A 20,659-nucleotide genomic window follows, 5' to 3' on the forward strand; every position below is an offset into this window, starting at 1 on the left:
ATCAACCTCATTAAGTTAATTGTTATTAAGTGATTTAATATATGTATCATACTTAGTGCCTAGTAGCTATTATTTTATTACATTATTATATTGCTTAACTTTGATAATCCATGGACAAATTCACATGTAGGTAATTAGGAGTTGCAGCACCTAGAGTAGTGTATTTTTTATTCATTTAGTAAATAGTGTTGATGGAATAAGTTAGCTGTAAGTACAAGCCATGCACTTTTTTAAGAACCCCAGACCTCAACATCTTTAACTGTAGGATGTAAGGAAGGGGCTCCAAAGAGCACCTCAGTTCTTGGGTGAGACCACCAACTCCTTTATTTTGCCTTTCCCAACATTCCCTTAGACAGATTGCCAAACCAGTCACAAATAAACAACTAAATTTAATTGATTATTCACCTTTACCAAGCTTTCCTAAGCATACCTTCAGAACTAATTTTCTACCCTATATCCCTTTTGAACTTAATCACCACAAAAAGTACAAATATTCCTGATCATTCTCATTCATTTTCTTATCTCTGAGTGATTCAGGTATATCTCTAATCTGTTTTAAACTCCCCATTTCTCTCTACCCTCCCAAGCCCTTTTAGTCTGCCCTTTAGAACTCCTAATTTGTCATCACCAAAATTTCCTTTACCCTACAGCTCTTCTCTGTTGGTTCATCTCATTCTTTTTTCGCTCATAGACGCCTGGCATTTCTCTGAGGATACTGGGTTGTTTTTTTTTTTCTATAGTCCTCTGGAAAAGTGGAGCTTTTATCTGTCACATCTCATGCACCATGGGACCAGCAAGTGGAGTTGATGTCTTCCTTGCTTCCATTGTGCTTCCAATGTGCTTCCATTGATATTTATGGATGGTTGTACCTCCTCTCTCTTTGAAAAAAAAATGTAGGTGCCATCAGACAGTATTTTCTGCTTCCCCTCCTTTTCTAGTCATCTACATTTCTCTCAGTCACTCCCACTCATTAATGATTTGAACAACTGGTTTACTGTCTTTTCTTGCCCACTAATCCTGTAATTTTTCTAAGTGAGTTTCAGTATCCTTGTGTAATTTATCCAAAATCTTGACTTCTCAATTCTTTGATCTCCTTACCTCTAGGAATCTTGTTTTTTCTTTCACTTGAGTGACACACTTAAATAGTTATATTTAGGACCTCAGTACCATTGACTGTAGCACTTACAAAATCTCAGTTGCAAGCATTTCAGACTATCTGACTAGCACTTTCTTTCTTTTTAGCTCACTTCCCCTACTACAATGATTTTCTTTTTTTATCTTCTGAAGACCTTCAGCTCAACTTTTTATTATCTATCACTCCTTTCATGCTCTAACTTCTCTCCTTGCCTTGTTCATTTTCCTTGGTCCATGACTATAAATACTGCCTTTCATTATCTCAACTTTCTTGCCCCTCTGTCACTTCATTGATAAGATTCAACCTTTGTTAATTGCAACTCTGCCTCCTTCACACTGGCTCCAAAGCTGCACATTAAATTTCCAATACCCATTTCCTGGCCCTCATTTTTAGTTGATGATCTTACTCTGTATGCTGGGCCTGTTAAAATAAATGATCTATCTGTGTTCTTAAAGCTCATCCTTTACTTCTGCTCTGTATCTTAGTCCCTTTAACTATTATTTAGGGACTTCTGAAATTCTCTGTTCTTCACTACATTATCTGTCGTTCCCCCTATACTGAATTTTCTCATCAGCATATGTGCCTTTTATAATACCTCACATTAGAACAACCAACCAGGGGCACCCAGGTGCCTCAGTTGGGTATGCATCCGACTTCGGCTCAGGTCACGATCTCATGGTTTGTAGGTTTGAGCCCCGCGTCAGGCTCTGTGCTGACAGCTTGGAGCCTGGAGCTTGCTTCAGATTCTGTGTCTCCCTCTGTCTCTGCCCCTCCCCTGCTCGTGCTCTCTGTTTCTCAAAAATAAACAAACGTTAAAAAAAATTTTTTTTTTGAAAACAACCAACCAGAAACTCTCTTTTGGAGTAGGTTTTCAAATCCAGTGATCAGTTCACAGTTTTTGTTTTACTTGAAGCCATAACAACTTTTACACAATTGACTATTCCCTCCTTTAAATTCTTTTCTCATTTGACTTTTGAACACCACCCTTCTGATACTCTCCCAACCTCATTTTCTTTGGCAGTATCCTCCTCCTCTTCCTACTGCTAACCAAGTGCCTGGGGACTCAGTCCTTGAACTTCTCTCTTTTTATATTCACATTTCAGGTGATCTCATCCAGTCTTGTGCCTTTAAATAACATCAGTATTTGTTTTAGCCCACAGCGAATCCTTGTACATTAGACTTGTATATCTTCTTACTCAGTATCTCTACTTGAATTAAGTTTCTGAAGGCTAACAAGTCAAAAACAATCTCTAGTTTTATTGTTCTCCCCATCTTCTTTCATCATCACCCACTGAGATGCTGGAGACAGAAACTCTAATCATTTTCTATTATTTTTTTCCTTTGGTCCACATTCGGTCTAACAGCAAATCCTATTGGCTCTATATCCAGGTTATATTTATGATCTGACCACTTTTTGCCATTTCTAAAACTACTAAATTCAAATTATTTTTTTCCTGAACTACTGCAGTAGCCCTCTAACTGGTTCCCCATCTTCATTCTTTGGAGAATAAACTGTTAAGAGCAACAGTCTGTTCACTCATCAACCAGCATCCTCGTTTCACAGTGTCAATACCTTGTTTTTAACCCTTCCATGGCTTTCAGTCCAATTTATAATAAAAGCCTAAATCCTTATTTACCATGGACCAAAAGTCCATGACAGTACCTCCAATCCTACTTCATACTGCTCCCTCACTTATTCTACTGGGTATACTGGCCTTGTTCCTGTTCCTCAAATATATCAAATGAGGCCATCTCAGAGCCTTTATCTTGATGTTCTCTTCTCTCTGCCTGTAACATTCTTTCTCCTAGATATTCTCATGGTTTATTCCCTCATCACCTTCAGATATCTGCTTATCTATTGCCTTCTCACAGGGCCTTCCAAGATTCTTATCCAAGGTTGCAGGTACTCATTCACTCCAGACATTATTCTCTCTTCTTACCTTTAAAAAATTTTTTTCTTTGTAGCGTTTAATACTACCTGTTTCTTTTTTACTGTAAATTTTTCATTTGTCTGAATTCTCCCTTAGACCTTCTGGGAAACACATTACACTTTATCTAGTGTTATCCTGATCCTCTAGCTGATGATTCTCTTCTTAGTTACCCGTTTGGGAAGAAATACACAAGAGGAGGTGAGGCAGGGAGAGAAGAGGGAAACCATTCAATTTCCTTATAATTAGGAGACTGTGTAACTCATCAATCAAACGGGAGTACTTTTGATGGAAAGAAAGAACTATTAATAATTAAAGTGGGACAACAGGCATAAAAACAGACTTACCAGGCAAACAGAGGCATATGGTACATCATTTATAGCCATTTATCTGCTGGTTTTTCGCACCAGGCAGCAAGTTTAAATAGTCACACCAAGACATCTCCACCTTGGACCATTCTGGATTGGCCTAATCTTTCGAAATACATGTTTCACGCATTTAGACTCATGCCTAATGATAGTTGTATTTTGAGGTGATCAAATTTATATATTTTTCTTCATCTCTAAGGAATAAACTTGGTTACATTCAATAATATACTGCCTTTATATTAAACTAGAACATGTAGAGAGTAGACCGTCCTCTTAAAATACTTTGGAAATGCGAACTCTGATAGGATAGTTTCTAGGAGAATAGTTAAGAATGGGTTAGGATAGGGGTACCTGGATGGCTCAGTCTGTTAAGCGTTGGACTTCAGCTCAGGTCATGATCTCGCAGTTCATGGGTTTGAGCTCCATGTTAGGCTCTGTGCTGACAGCTCAGAGCCTGGAGCCTGCTTCAGATTCTGTGTCTCCCTCTCTCTCTGCCCCTCCCCTGCCCACGCTCTGTCTCTTTCTCAAAAATAATAAACATTAAGAAAAAAATTTTAATAGGTTAGAATAAAAACTATTATACTGGTTGTGAGATGCTGCCTCTTGGCAAAGTTTAATTGCCCATTCAAAAGGTCATTAAGGAAAAAAAAAAACAAACAAAAGGTCATTAAGTCCAAATGGTAAGATTGATACCATGACTCAGATTTAGAAGTTAATTGTTCTCCTTTTCAACTGAAGAACGTTACGGAATTTCTTACAGGGAACCTATATGTACCCACTAAAAATTTGTTCAAGTGATGTTTAATACCCAGTCATTTGTACAATAGAATACTTGAGAAAAGTATAGAGATGAAGATTAAACAAAAAATAGTTTACAATGGTTATAGAAGCCTTTAAAAGATACCAAATTTGACTAAACAGTCCAGCATTTGCACTCCTTGGTATTTATCTAAATGAGTTGAAGACTTATGTCCACATGAAAACCTGCATACACGTTTATAGCACCTTTATTTATAATTGCTAGAATTTGGAAGCAACCAAAATGTCCTTTTGTAGGTGAATGGATAAATTCACCAGTAGGTGAATGGATAAATAAACTGTGGTACATCCAGATAGAGGAATTTATTTAGCACTAAAAAGAAATGAAAAGACATGGAGGGACCTTAAATGCATTTTACCAAGTGAATGAAGCCAATCTGAAAAGGCTATATACCCTGTCCTTCAACTATTTGACATTCTGGAAAAGGCAAAACTATGGAGACAGTACAAAGATCGGTGGTTGCCTAGGGTTAGGGAAGAGGTAAGGATGAAAAGGTAGAACAAAGAGAATTTTTGGAACAGTGATACTGTTCTGTATATTGGTAGATAGATGTCATGAATTTGCTAAAACCCAAAGAATGTCCACTAAGAAGTGTCCACTAAGAGTGAACTGTGAACTTAGGGTAATTGTGATGTATCAATGTAGGTTCATCATTTGTACAAATGTACCACTGTGGTGGAAAATGTTGATAATGGGGAATTATGCATGTGTGGGGGCATAGGTTATATGGGAATTCTGTACTTTATGCTCGATTTTACTTTGAACCTAGAAACTGCTTTAAAAATTAAAGCCTATTGGGGCTCCTGGGTGGCTCAATTGGTTAAGCGTCTGACTTCGGCTCAGGTCAGGATCTTGTTCAAGCCCGGCTGAACTCTGAGCCTGGAGCCTGCTGCAGAGTCTGTGTCTACCCCCCTCTCTCTGCCTTTCCCCTGCTCACACTCTGTCTTTGTCTCTCTCAAAAATAAGCATAAAAAAAAACCTTAATAAAAAATAAAGCCTATTAAAAATTAATATCTTAATGAATATTAGATTGGCTATAGCTTAAAGAACTAAATAAATGAAATTTGTTTTTATATAACCTTTTTATAAATAGGTGTGTTGCATTCATCTTTGTAGCTTCTGTATAGTGTCATGATTGATAATATTAGATAGCCCTTTTGTCAAGGACAAATAGGTAGAAAGAGAAATTTCACAAGCTGCAACTTACATGTTTTTAATATATTCAAACAATTTTTAAAGTTAACCTTTAAAATTATGTTTTACTAACAGTGCTAAAAAATTACCCACATGCTCAGGATAAGAGAGTCAGCCTTTCTAACATTTTTGCCCTATTTTCAAGCAGTGTTTGTTTTCATGAGATTCGTACTTCATACCTCTTATCACAACTTATCACAACTGTTTATTTCAGTAATCAGTTGGGTAATGATTCATTTAATATTAGCTGCTGAGTGCTTGCTTTTGGCAGCACACATACTAAAATTGGAACGATGCAGAGTACCACGGCCCCTGTACAAGGATAACACGCAAGTTCGTGAAGCTTCCATATTTTTAAAAAATAGTTTCAAACAGAGAGGAAGGCAAACCATAAGAAACTCTTAAATACAGAAAACAAACTGAGGTTTTGGTGGGGGGGTGAGAGGGGGGAAAATGGGTGATGAGGATTGAAGAGGGCATTTGTTGGGATGAGCACTGGGTGTTGTCTGTAAGTGATGAATCATGGGAATCTACTCCTGAAGCCAAGAGCACACTGTATACACTACGTTAGCTAATTTGACAGTAAATTATTTTTTTTAAAAAAAGAATATTTTGAAACAAAAGATAGAATCATAGGAGAGAGAGAGGAAAAAGAATTGGTTAATGGGCTGCAGGTACAAATAGATATAGGGATTGGGATATTTATTTTAATGCCAAGTTAAAGGGTGTAGAAAGAGGCTGCTTCATTTGATGTTTTATTTTGTTTTTTGGCCTTAGATTAGGAGATATTTCTGCCATCTTCACACTGTTTCTTTTCACCAGTGAGGCCTTTTCTCCTCCTTTCTATTCTTTTAAGATAAAGCATCTCTATAAATGTTTCTTGATTCCATAATTAAAATTATTCTCTCCTTACATTGTAAACTTTTTTCCTTTCTTATAGTACGGTAGAATCTTGTGTTTATCTGATTTTTGTACCCTAAAATATCTGACTCATCTAGGGGCGCCTGGGTAGCTCGATCAGTTGTGTCCGACTCTTGATTTTAGCTCAGGTCATAATCTCATGGTTGTAAGATCGAGCCCCACACAATGACCATGGAGCATGCTTAAGATTCTCTCCCTCTCTCTCTCTCCTTCTGCCCCTCTGCTCCTTGTGCTCTCTGTCTCTCTCTCTCTCTCTCTCAAAAAATAAAATTAAATATTAGCTGCTGAACCAGAAGCTTCACAAGAGCTGGTAATACAAGATGTATGTTTTCTTGTATCGCCAAAGTCTAGCACAATGAATGCACTTGATAAATGTTTGTTGAATGAATAAACAAATGTTATATACTTGTTTATTTTCACTTAATCTGATGCTGGCTACAAGGAAATTTGGACCTTCTAAATATGGTTTGACCACTGTAAATTTCTCAAGCCATTTTTATGTAGAACTATGACTTAAATTTTTTTCAATTTTTTTTAATTTAAAAAAGTCTACAAGATTTTGTAAACATCATGTGTATTTCAAAAGCAATTCAAAGCTGTCTGAAAAATTTGAGACATATATATATTCTTATACATATGAAGAATTTAAATTCTTACTGTTAAAATTTGACTTAGATTCATTTTCTTTAAAGATTTTTTTCCATGTTATTCTTTGTACTTCCTGGCCCTATTATTTAGATAACATTTCAGTCCTCCATTTTATATCAAAATTTAGAATTTTTATAAAGGTAAAAATAGTTGTTCAGACCATGTGGGAACAGTAGCCTACAATTATCACCTTATTTAACAAACTTTAAATAAGCCAACTGATGTAATAATTTTACAGGCATATGCAAGTCAATCAAAAAAGACTGGACCTTTTTTGTGCAAGTATAAACCAACTGGCAATGACATCTGGAAGCAGTGGAATTTTAGGAAAGCCTAAACACAATTTCTTCTTCCTCTAGATATATGTATTTAGAAGATTTTTTTCCCTTATGTCTTAAAAGGAGCCCTGTCTATTAGTTCTTTATCCTTCAATAAACCCCAATTTAGTCCCATTTCTGAACAATATTTTTAGTATTTGTGAAATCTAAACAGTGGCTATTGACTGAGCCAGCTCTGGAATGGGAAGCAGTTATTGTTAACGACAGAATGAGACAAATTGGTTGTCTTGCAGATTTTTTATTGGTCCTGAAGGAATATTAAGAGATACTCTCTGAGATTTGGATCAAAACAGATCCCAGCCTGGTTTTTCTTTATTTAACTCTGACTAATCTTGGTGGAACCATCTAATGCCTCAAAGCATTATAAATTTGAATAAGAAATCCATTTGAAAGTATTTGGAAAGCGAGAAGGAAAAAAATCCAAAATGCATACCAATCTTAGGAGTTAATTGCTTCAGCTATACTAAATACCATAGCAAGATTTTGGAGGAGTGTGGGAGTGGGAAGCAGACCAAAAATGTCATTTTAATCACTCTTCCTAAACTGAAAGGCTGCATACAGTAAAGATTTTTTTTTTTTTGATAATTCTTTCAATGCTAAGAACACTGCTTTATTATATAGGCCTTTTAAAAAAATATATTTTGGGGCGCCTGGGTGGCGCAGTCGGTTAAGTGTCCGACTTCAGCCAGGTCACGATCTCGCGGTCGGTGAGTTCGAGCCCCGCGTCGGGCTCTGTGCTGACAGCTCAGCGCCTGGAGCCCGTTTCAGATTCTGTGTCTCCCTCTCTCTCTGCCCCTCCCCTGTTCATGCTCTGTCTCTCTCTGTCTCAAAAATAAATAAACATTAAAAAAAAAATTAAAAATATATTTTAAAGAACTATAGATGAAATTTGAAATTTCCATATGTATTTTTTTTTAAATTTTCTACTTCCATATTTTTAGGGGAGGAGTTGCTTATTTATCATAGAGTAAGCATTGCAGCAGAATTAAAACAACTGTAGTTAGTAAAAACTAGCCTAGGTATCTTGAAGTCTTTTTCTGGTTTTTTTCCATCAATCTAATCAGCCTTTTTTTCTGTTTTTAAATCACGAAAATGGGAGTCAGCACAAATCCAGCCTGCCACCTGTTATTGTAAATAAAGTTTCATTGGAACACATCTATGCCTATTTGTGTATTGCCAATGGCTACTTTCAAGCTACTACAGCACAGTTGAGTAGTTGTAACAGAAATTGCATGGTCCATAAGGTCTAAAATATGTATTACCTGGCCCTTTTTAGAAAATGTTTGCCAGTCCTTGAGCTAAGGATTGATGAAGTATTTTGTTTCTTTTCTATGATATTATATATTGTCTTTGCAGTAAAATATGATAGTAACATAACTCCTTCTGAAGTATTTTAAAGACACAGTGTAGGGGCGCCTGGGTGGCACAGTCGGTTAAGCGTCCGACTTCAGCCAGGTCACGATCTCGCGGTCCGTGGGTTCGAGCCCCGCATCAGGCTCTGGGCTGATGGCTCGGAGCCTGGAGCCTGTTTCCGATTCTGTGTCTCCCTCTCTCTCTGCCCCTCCCCCGTTCATGCTCTGTCTCTCTCTGTCCCAAAAATAAATAAAAAACGTTGAAAAAAAAAAAAAAAAAAAAGACAGTGTAGTATACTGGTTGAGCAAACTGTCTCTAGAAGATGGTAGCCTGAGTTTTAAATCTCTGTTCTGCCATTTACTACCCATGGCACCTTGAACAAATACACCTGAATTCTCAGAGTCTGTTTCCTCCACCTGTAGAAAGTAGGGATGAAAATGTTTCCTGCATTAAGAGTTAGTGAGAATTAAATGAGACAGTATAAGCAAAACCCTTATAATACCTGATCTCATCATCATTACCATCTTTATCACCACCATTATCATTAGTTCCACAAAATATTCTGGTTTTTTAAGTGAGGAATCTGGAGATAGGAGAAACAACCTAATATAGAGTGATAAAGAATTACGTATGTTTGGGGCGCCTGGGTGGCGCAGTCGGTTAAGCGTCCGACTTCAGCCAGGTCACGATCTCGCGGTCCGTGAGTTCGAGCCCCGCGTCAGGCTCTGGGCTGATGGCTTGGAGCCTGGAGCCTGTTTCTGATTCTGTGTCTCCCTCTCTCTCTGCCCCTCCCCTGTTCATGCTCTGTCTCTCTCTGTCCCAAAAATAAATAAACGTTGAAAAAAATTAAAAAAAAAAAAAAAAAAGAATTATGTATGTTTTAGCCAGAGTATTAGTAACCTTGACAAGGGTCCAGCCAGGAAAACAGGAGCTATAGCAAGTATTTTAACAGAATGTAATATGGGGGGGGGGGGGTAGTTAAAAAAGAATTGGAGAACTGAAAAGGAAAAATGAAAACACCAAAGTAAAACAGAGATAGTAACCACAGGAAGCAGCTACCACATGTGGTAGGGGCCTAGGGGCAAGATGATATTAGTAGAACCTAGAAGTTTGGAACATGAGCACCACAGGTTTTAAATGTGAGCTGTCAATGAGAAATACTTCCTAAAACAGTTTTAAAAAGAAAGAAAGAGATGAAGGACTCCTAGCCAGGAGTCAGAAGAGCTCAGTCAGAAGAGCATGTAACTCTTGATGTTATAGTTGTGAGTTCCAACCCTACATTGGGTGTAGAGATTACTTAAAAATAAAATATTAGAAAGAGAGAGAGAGAGATGCAAATCTACTGAACAAATGTACTTGAGCAAGACATGTTTATTTTCAAATAGGACATTATTAGGCAATTAGCTATTGCTAGATAAAGGACAACATTAAATTGGCAATATTTTGACTTTTTTATATCTTGAAACTTCTAAGTTCATCAATGATAGAACATCTTGTTGAACACCTTCTGATTGTAGTGGCTACCCAAGCACACAAAAAGTCTTTTAGCAGTATCTGCTATATATATTTGATATTTGAATTAAGTCATGAAAGAAGTAATAGAATTGAGCCATGTGAATATCTGGGGCAAGAGCATTGTAGGCAGTGGAATAGTAAATGAAAGTCTTGACACCAGAACATGTTTAGGATATTTGGGGAACAGGAGGGAGGTCAGTATGGCTGAAACACTAAGTGGTAGGAGAATGGAAGAAAGGCAGCAGGGGCTGGAATCGTTAGGGGTTTATAGAAGAATGAATAGAATAGGGTAAATGCATGATTATTATTAAGGATTGAGAGCCCATTTTTTGTTTCAATCATGAAAGTCCATGGTTGTGCAGGTTTCTCTAACCATATTCTGATAAAAAATCGGGTTAAAAAAAGTATATTGCAGTTGGTAGTTTCATACCTATGTATTAAATTAAGTAATCATATCTTTAAATCCAACTTTAAAGTCTCTGTTTACTTTAAATTTTTAGTGGTTGTTAACTCATCCTTCTACCAGTACGGAGTGACCAGCTGAATGCTGATAGAATGCCATTTTCTCATAATAAAAGGATGATAAACTTTAACTCAGTATCCTGAATCTTGTAAGCAGAAATAGATTCATGAATCAGGTAATCTGTCTGTGTAAAGTAACAGATTTTTACCCATGTTTCTGTAATAGGATTATTAATCATTAGGTCTATTTTCCTATCTCCCCTTTGCTATTTTAAAATCAAAACTTTGTAATTTAACACCTTAGTGATTTGTTTTAAAATGTATCTAGTTTATTGACATTTGCTTCTGAGATAATTATGACATGGATGTCCCATACAGCTTGTTCAAATAACATTTTTTTTCCACTGCACCAATTTATATTGAAGGTGTCCACAGTAACTGTGGCAAAAAAAGTCATTTGAATCAAAAAGAATCAGATTTAAATAATGAAAAACACCTTTATTCTGAAGATACTGGACTCCTGTTGAGTACAGTGATTCCCAAGCAGAGTTTTGATAAATCTACTGTACTGTATTTTATCTTTACATTAACATGCAAAAAAAACTTGCCAGGTTTTTTGTGTTTTGTTTTGTTTTCTGCCCTCCCCCCTCTTCTAAGATAGCTTCTTTGACATTACATCAGAGAAACATATCTCATTGTGGCATAGTGGATCTCTAAACAAAGGAATTTGGATTAAGAATATTATCTATGCCATATAAAAACAAAATATAAGGTACTTACTAACACAACTGGCACAAGAGTAATTACTTTTCCTTGTTGTGTAAGATATCGATAACAAAAGATTTGCTAATTCATATATTTCATTTTCCCTAAGTGTGGTGTAAATCTTTGTGAGTATTCTAAGCTCGGTTTACCTCATTCATGTAACATGTTAGTGTAAGATATAAACAATTGTAAATTATCTTGTAGTGTGGGTTCAGTTAACTTTCTTCAGAGTTTCATCTTATGCTATGAAAGTAATTTTAATAAATAATTTAGTGAGAAAACATTTGAAAATGTATTCAGAGAGCCTTGCAAGTCTTTTACACTTGGGTCTAACTATAATGGAAAAGATCATTTTTAGTGGCCATTGTGGGTGTTATTCTTAATAGTCCTTCCTCACTCCTTACTTCCCATTAGTTACCAGATAATACCAGTTGTACATTCAAAATCTATCTTGATTTGACTACTCATCCCCATTTTCACTATCACTACCATTTGGTTTAAGCCACTGATGACCTCTCAGGTGGATTATCACAGCATTCTCCTAATTATCCTTTCTGTCTCTTCTTGTATCAGTCAGGATTCATATGCACATATAAGAACTGTTTTAACTATTTTAAGCATAATGCAATTTAGTAAAGGTAGGCTCACTCATTCATTCCTGAATTGATTCCTGAGTGTATACTGAATTGGTTATTACAGCTCTATTGGTTATCAGCTGTGGCTAGGAAATTGTGTATTGATATGTCATTTGTTTTTGAAGACTTTCTCAGCAGGATTTACCTTCTTAAAGAAGAGGCAGGGACATTTGTTACTGAATGAATGTCAGTGAAAGAGGGTAGTGCATGGTCATAACTGTTGATGTGCAGTACACTTTATGCACGTGGCTATACCTAAATTAGGCTTCAGACTACTTTTATGAAAATCAGTTACATTTCAAAAGCTGTTTTCATCATTTTAAGATCTTACATTAAAATGTAAAACTATGAAGAAATTTCTCTAAAAATGATTGTGAAACACTTTTTCATAAGCTGTCAGTTTGATACTGGCATAGAAAAAGCACTTTTAAAATATGTGCAATCCAATTATTTTACAGGAATTTATAATTTTCTGCAGTGTTCTTTGAGATACTGTTAATATTATAGCCTCTGTTGTCATGGAAACAAGTCTCTGAAGGCAGCCTCAGAGACTAATGATTCTATGGTGTTGCTATGGATAGAAACAACTGAGACTGTTGTTAGTCACATGGTCATGATTAAAAAAAACAAACAAAACAAAACTCTTTGGAGCTGATCTTATTGAGTGATACAAATGGAGCAGGAAAAGGATGATGGTATATCATAGTCACCATTGTCTAATGAAACATGTATATAAGAGCTTTCAAGTTTAAAATGCTTATGTTGAATTCCTCCTTTTCTCTAACAACCCAAATATAATGGTTAGTGTATTTTGCTATCTCATTATTTATTTGAGAATCTTAAGCATGACATTTCCAATTTAGAATCTTCTACAACTCCCCAGAATTCTACCCTGTTCTCATTTGTGCCCTTAAAATATCCTCTTACCTCTTCATTTCACAGTGTTACTGGATATAACATCTGTGCTCTTCCTCATTACTCAACCTTCATTTGATTATCTATTATTTGTTTAGGGCTGTATTTTTGTTTCAGATGAACTAAATGAATTATTTTGTTGTTCTGTAATTCTTTGTTACCTGAAGTTGTTATGAGCTAAGGCTAGGAAATTTTATATATTGATATGTCATTTGTTTTTGAAGGCTTTTCTCAGAAGGGTTTGCTTCTCTTAAGAAACTGGCAGAGGCATATGTTCTTTTCAAAGTACTTGCCCTATACAGAAGAGGGGGGGAGGGTGGATTCAGATAGTATAAGTTGTTTTAAGATTTTTTAAAAAATGGTATTTAGATCCTTATTTAAAGGAGATAGATTTTTTAAAGACACTTAGAGCCAGTTTGAATGTAATATTAAAGGATTTATAGTTTATCATAAAGGGTTTTAGAGAGCTACTGCCCAGTGGAGGAAATTTTCATGCTTGACCTTAAAAGTTGACATAAGCATTTAGCTTTGCCTTATTTTAATATTAAAATAGATCATTAATCAACTAATATCTGACCCTATTAAAGAGGCATAAGGAAACTTTGAGAGGTGATAGATATGTCTGCTACCTTAATTGTGGTGATGGTTTCACAGATAATGCATATGTTTACACTCTACAAGTTGTATACATTAAATATGTGCAGTTTTTTGTATATCATTATACCTCAACAAAGCTGCTAAAAAAAATAAAACTGAAATTACAAAAAAATAATGATAAACTTTAGACTTTTTTTCTTTGATACTTTGGATGACTAAAGCCAGTTATTTTGTAGTGTATCAGATGTTCAGTGATTAGATTCAGGTTATGCATCTTCGATTGGAATTTCTCAGAAGTGATATGCTCTTATTATAGCCTATCAGCATGATTTTGATTTGTGCCATCCCTGGTGATGTTAACTCTGATTAAGATAGTATCTGTTAGAGAAGCACCTGGGTGGCTCAGTCGGTTAAGGGTCCAACTCTTGGTTTCAGCTCAGGTCATGATTTCAAGGCTTTGTGGATTCAAGCCCCGCATCGGGATTGCTTGGAATTCTCTGTCTCTGCCTCTCGCCCACTTGTGCTGTGTCTGCCTCTCTCAAAATAAAGAAATAAACTTTAAAAAAAAAAAAAAAGATAGTACCTACTAGATTTCTTTACTGTAATTAATAAAAGCTTTTAAGAGAGATAACTTGTGTGCATCCATGTGTCCTTTTTAAATTTTTTTTTTTCAACGTTTATTTATTTTTGGGACAGAGAGAGACAGAGCATGAACGGGGGAGGGGCAGAGAGAGAGGGAGACACAGAATCAGAAACAGGCTCCAGGCTCCGAGCCATCAGCCCAGAGCCTGACACGGGGCTCGAACTCACGGACCGCGAGATCGTGACCTGGCTGAAGTCGGACGCTTAACCGACTGCGCCACCCAGGCGCCCCCCATGTGTCCTTTTTAAATTTTCATCTGCTGGAATGAAATAGAAGGTTCCTTCAGCAGCAGTGGAATTTTTGCATCTATTGATGTATGTATTATTACTATGTAATACATAGTAATTAATATATTATTACTGTGATGGTTGCCAAATGATTTTGTAATTCCATAATTCCTTATACATTTTTTAGTTGGCATTCTACTCTAAGGAAATGCTCTCTCTTCTGTTCATGTGTTCTTGTAATTATTAAATCAGTATGGACTCTTGGAATCCTGTTTTTATATAGTGGATTGTATGCTATTGTTATCTTTATTTTGATTCTCAAATTGTTCCTGGTCTGACTGATGAAAACCCTTCAAGCTAACTTCTGTGTCTTTTGTCATGCCTTCATTATTCCTTGAGCAGTTCTATATTTTCTGGCACAACAAGATGTTTTAGATTCATATTATACTTGGCTAAGTTTTAGCACTGGACTCAGCCATTTCTCCAAAGACTCCTATATTGTTTGTTGTTTTTTTTTTATTTCAGAATATATATTTAGAAACCATAATCTGAGTGATAGGTGTGTTCAGGCTATTGGAGTGTTACTGCCCCTAGATATTCTCTATGGACAGAACAAGGGAATATATGTACATATAAACACACACATTTATGTCTGTATTCCTGTGTTCGTCTATATATATTGAAAACCATGCATTCATGCTAACCTCCAGTTCTATTCTAACTTCCAGTTCTATTCTAAAACCATAGGTATCATGCTAATTTTTTCCCTTTCCATATTTTAACTCCCTTCTCTGACATGAGGAATCTTGCTCCCATTATCTTATTTATTGGATCAAAATCTCCTGTATGTAAGCAATCTCCCATTGACAACCTCCTTACTCTGCTCAAGCTCCAACAAACCCCCTTTTTACTCCATTGAGGCTCCTACACTTCATACCAGACTACTGCTACTGCCACATAGATAATGTCTTTGTCACATTTGGTTTCCAGAAAAACATCAGGCTCCTGGCACCACTCTGCCCATATCCTGCTCAAGCTCCAAGCACCCTGTGCTAGACTGCTGCCACCCCTCTACTCCCTGCATTCAGATGCTGTCTTCACCTGCTTGGTTTCAACAATCTGTACCTTCCTGTTAAAGAAGTCTCTGCCTACACCAACCAAAGTCATGATGATATTCTATCATTATTATCTTCTAGAAATCTAATTTTCATACTTCCCAATTATGTCAGCAAACAATCTGCAATTAATTATAAGTATTGTGTAAGCAGAGATGGGATTCATTTCATTTTCTGTGTTTATACCTAGGTGATCAAGTGACAGCTCTTTTAAAACTATCTTTTTCTTATACTTCGTTATAAATTTGGAGTCAGAACCTCTGGGTTTTCAAACATTTTTAAAAAGTCATATAAGTATTCCACTGAAAATTGATTAGCATTTAAGTTATTCATTTTAAACTTATAATATGGAATTTGAAGATTTTTTTTGTATGGAAACAATATATAATTGGTGACTGGAGTCCCAAGCCAGACCTACAGGGGCTTTATTGACATACAGACTGTTCTTACAGATGATTTTTAATTGTTGTATAATATTTAATCTTACATAATTATCATTATTTGTAAATGTAACCATTCCATTCCAGCACCTTTGGATATTTAGGGTATTCCATATTTCCCCAAGTATAAACAATGGTCAGTAGAATGTAATAAGACTATTAGAACATTTGTTTTTTAAATTATTCATTTAGGATAGATTGCCAGAATTAAGTCTAAGCGTTTAGACGTTTTTAAGGCTATAGATAATTGCTGCTAAATTGCTTTCCTTAAAGTTTGTATGAATTTATATTTCCAACAGCAGTGGGAAGGGACCTGTTTCCATGCATTAAAAATTTTATTTTGAGGGGCGCCTGGGTCGCTCAGTCGGTTAAGCATCTGACTTCCGCTCAGGTCATGATCTCATGGTTCATGGATTCGAGCCCATGTCAGGCTCTATATGGATGGCTCAGAGCTTGGAGCCTACTTCGGATTCTGTGTCTCCCTCTCTCTCTGTCCTTCCCCACTGGCACTCTTTGTCTCTCTCTCTCAAAAATAAATAAACATTAAAAAAATTTTAATTTATTTTGAGGTTTTTTATTGTGGTAAAAGATATAACAAAATTTTTCATTTTAACCTTTTTAACTGTATAATTCTTTGGCATTAATTGCATTCACGTTGTCGCATCCATCACCATTATCTATCTCCAAAACCTTTTTATCACCTCTCACAGACTCTGTACCATTTAAGCAATAACTTCCATGCTTCTCTCTCCTAACTTCTCTCTCTGGTAACTTCTTTCTATCTCTATGAATATACCTACTCTAAACATTTCATGTAAGTGGAATCCTACAATATTGTCTTTTGTGTCTGGTTAATTTCACCTGAAAACATAATGTTTTCAAAATACATCCATGTTGTAGCATGGGTCAGAATTTCATTCCTCTTTATGACTGAATAATATTCATTATATGTATATACCACATTTTGTTTATCCATTCATCTGTTGATGGATTTCTACCATGAACAATGATGTAAAGTATCCACGGGGCGCGTAGTTGGCTCAGTCAGTTGAGCGTCCAACTCTATTTCGGCTCAGGTCATGATCTCACGGTCATATCATCAGGCTCCACTCTGGGCATGGAGCCTGCTTGGTATTCTTTCCCTCTCTTTCTCAATAAATAAATAAACTTCAAAAAAAAAAAAGTATCCAAGTCCCTGTTTTTAGTTCTTTTGAGTACATACACCTAGGAGTAGAATTGCTGGGTTATGTGGTAATACTATGTATGGTTAGCTTTTTTTGAGGAACCACCAAACTGTTTTCCACAGCAGCTTACACCATTTTCCATTCCTACCAGCAGTTTTTGAGGATTTCAGTTTCGGCACATCCTCACCAACACTTGTTTCTTTCTATTTTTGTTTTCCTTTTTTTATTACAGCCTCCTAGTAAGTGTGAAGTGATATATTCTAATTTTGATGTGCATTTCTCTAATTAATAATTTGTTGAGTATCTTTTCATGTGCTTATTGGCCAATTGTTTATCTCCTTTGGAGAAATGTCTGTTCAAGTCCTTGCCCATTTTTTAATTGTGTTTTTATCTTTTTGTTGTTGGATTTTTATAACCCTCATCAAATGTATGACTTAGAAACATTTTCTCCTATTTTGTAAGTTGTCTTTTCACTTTCTTGATAATGTCCTTTAATGCACAAAAGGTTATAATTTTGATGAAGTCTAATTCATTTATTCTTGTCACTTACGCTTTTGATATGATACTTAAGAATCCACTGCAAAATCCGAGGTCATGAAGATTTTACCCCTATGTTTTCTGGTTTTATGAATATGGTTTTAGTGTTTCTATTTTGGTCATTGATTAATTTCTCATTAGTTTTTGTATATGATGCAAGAGTGCTTTGATTTCAATTTTTTTGCATGTGGATATCCAGTTGTCCCAGCACTATTGTTGGAGAATTCATACATTTTTGATAAATTTTAACTGATTGATTTGATAAACGAGAAAGTCAGCATTATAATTTTATTTTGTATTTCTTTGTTAGAAAAAGCATAGTTCTTCAGCAGATTTGTTCTTCTTGTTTTAAGTTTCTTTTAATGCACAGTGTCCTGTTATCAATTTGGTTTTAATGTTTTTCTTATATATGTAAGAAAATAACATATCTGTATATGTTATTGGTATAGCAAATGTTTATGAATTCAGTTTACAGGGATTAGGACTTGATACAAAACACCTCTTCTGTGTTCCATTTACATCTTTGTAAAATGAATTGAATCAATCCAGATAAAGTAATTGAGTGTAAAGAAAAATTCCGTTTAAATTATGTCACTAAAGTTCTTACTTTTTAAATTTTTTCCAGAAAATGTCTGGCATATAATAGTTACTCAGTGAATGGTAGTTGAATTAATGACTTTAAAGGCAATTTTAAGGCAGGTTATTACAGTTCTCTTGTAGAGGTCAATAGCATAGATATAAAAAAATGATATAGATTCAGTTTTTAAGTCCTTTGACTGTTTTGTGAATTTCTAAGCCCCAACTGCCTGCCTGTCTGATGGGCTAATAAAATTACATTTTACACCTTGAATTCAAGGAGGAAAGCAGTCAGATAGCTTCTGAATGCTGGAAAAATGTTTTGTAGTCTATAAAGTGAGTGTTTTGTCTCCTAGAAGAGGAATATATTCTAGGTCACTAGCTTTTATTATTTTCATTTAAACATCTAGAAAGTAGTCACCCATTTTAATTATAGTTATTAAAATTATTAGTAGTCATATAATGATTTCTAAAGTAATTTCTGGAGAGCATTTTCTCAATTAAAGTTACATATTAATATTTTACTTATTTCTCAGTTATTTCTGAAAACTATACTTTATGACAAACTTTGTTATGTGTTTTTCTTTTATTTTGGTATTTTTCCTGATTTTTTGTCGTTGATGATTTTTAGCCAACAGAAGCTGTACCTCCCTCTTCTCCCACTGTCCCTGTGATCCCTGTCCTGCCAGTCCCTGCTGAGAATACTGTCATCCTACCCACCATACCACAGGTTTTTATTAGTTTCTTTTTTCTTTATAAAAATTTCATTTGCTTTTAATGTTTCATTTATATTCTTTTCAAATTGTTTTAACTGTTTCTTTGTTAGACTTAGTAATTCACTTTGGGGTTCAGTTGGTGTTTTTAGGGAATTAAATATTTGGATTTAATATAAAATGGGTTCAATACTTGCCATATTTTTAGGTTAACTACGAAATAGGACACATTCTGAACTTCATAATATTAAACTTCCTTAGATTCGTTATCATGCCTTTTGTACTTGTAAATTGTTTAAACCGGTTTTTATTTGCTTTAGGAATTTTAGTTTCTAAAGATAATAAAAGTCGTCATCCTCATATTATAGTGGATGTGTCATTTTATATAGCTTTTTTTTCCCGATATATATTTATCTTCTTTGGAAATATTTTTCTATCATTTGGTTAGGTAACATTCACATTTATTAGTTAAAAATAAGAACTCATATATGTAAAGTATGTGGGAACTCTTCTATCTTTGCAACTTTTCTGTAAATTTAAAATTATTCTAAAATAAAATTTTCTTTTTAAAAAGGTAACATACGACAGTCAAAAAATAAAATGAAATAATAGCCAAATGTCAGAGAATCTGAACTTTTTTAGCTTAGGAGCTTTAGTAGTTTTAAAACATTAACAACGTCATTCAAAGTCAAAATAATGATAGTATTATTCTGTTGTGAACAATCTCAATCTCATACAAAGTACAAATAAATGCATCTTTAGCTATTTTTACTATTACTGATCTGTAGCATAAAATCGAGATAAAAATAGTATGTTTATTGTGTAAACACCGTTTTTTCGGATTTTGGAGGGGGAGAGTGCAGGTGGGGGAAGGGCAGAGAGAGGGGGACACAGGACCTGAAGCAGTCTGCGCTGACAGGCTGACAGCTGTGAGCCCAATTTGGGGCTCGAACTCAGGGACCATGAGATCATGACCTGAGCCGAAGTCAGACGGCTGAGGTTCCCCTATTGTGTAAACAGTTTTGAAGTAAATTCCCTGTTGGGAGTAAAAATGGGATCTCAATTGTGATTACTTATCTCAGTGCCCTTACCCTCCTAAAAATGAAAATAAATAGGAACAAAATGGGATTCTAGGGGAAATTACAGATACTACACTAAGACTGTAGTCTTTGTATTATGTTTGTATTATGTTACTTCTTCTACATAATCTTTCACCCTTTATGAAAATCATTAAAAATTAAATCATTGTAAAGCCACCAAGAATTTAACAGATAAGTCCAAATGGATTTTTTCCTCTCTGTTGAACAGAGGAATTGAATTTATAAGTAAAATACAATTCTAAGTAAGCAGCCTATGTGTTATTGTAATAGTGTAACATCTCTTCAAGCATCTAAGATTTAGTAGTATAATATATTTTTTTAAGTAGGGGATTTGAAAGTTTATTTTACTCTTGTCACTTCATCTTTTGATGTTGAGTTTCCTCGAATCCTTTGAAATTTTATAGTAGTTTTTGTTCTTACATTCCATGAGGAACTTGTCCTTTCCTGCTCAGAGACCTCTGATTTATTTACTCCAAGTGTCCCTGACAGCATCACACTACATTTGGAAATTGTGGAGATGTTGCATAGCC

General features: G+C 35.2%; 1 protein-coding gene and 1 non-coding gene across 17 annotated transcripts in view; both read left to right on the plus strand.

Moving 5' to 3' along the window:
- DLG1 (discs large MAGUK scaffold protein 1) overlaps nucleotides 1–20,659 on the plus strand; it is a 278,066-nt gene that overhangs the window by 133,000 nt on the left and 124,407 nt on the right. For 11 of the 16 annotated variants that reach the window (XM_030330682.1, XM_030330683.1, XM_030330680.1 and 8 more), the window contains one exon: nucleotides 18,948–19,046. The exons of the other annotated variants lie outside the window; for them this stretch is intronic. In XM_030330682.1, the coding sequence (XP_030186542.1) occupies nucleotides 18,948–19,046 (99 nt within the window). The remainder of the gene's footprint in view (nucleotides 1–18,947; nucleotides 19,047–20,659) is intronic. 16 annotated transcript variants of the gene reach the window in all.
- LOC115524323 lies at nucleotides 5,700–5,802 on the plus strand. The gene has a single exon (XR_003972035.1). It is a non-coding gene; the product is annotated as a U6 spliceosomal RNA (small nuclear RNA).

This window comes from Lynx canadensis, chromosome C2 (assembly GCF_007474595.2).
Source record: "Lynx canadensis isolate LIC74 chromosome C2, mLynCan4.pri.v2, whole genome shotgun sequence".
NCBI lineage: Eukaryota > Metazoa > Chordata > Mammalia > Carnivora > Felidae > Lynx > Lynx canadensis.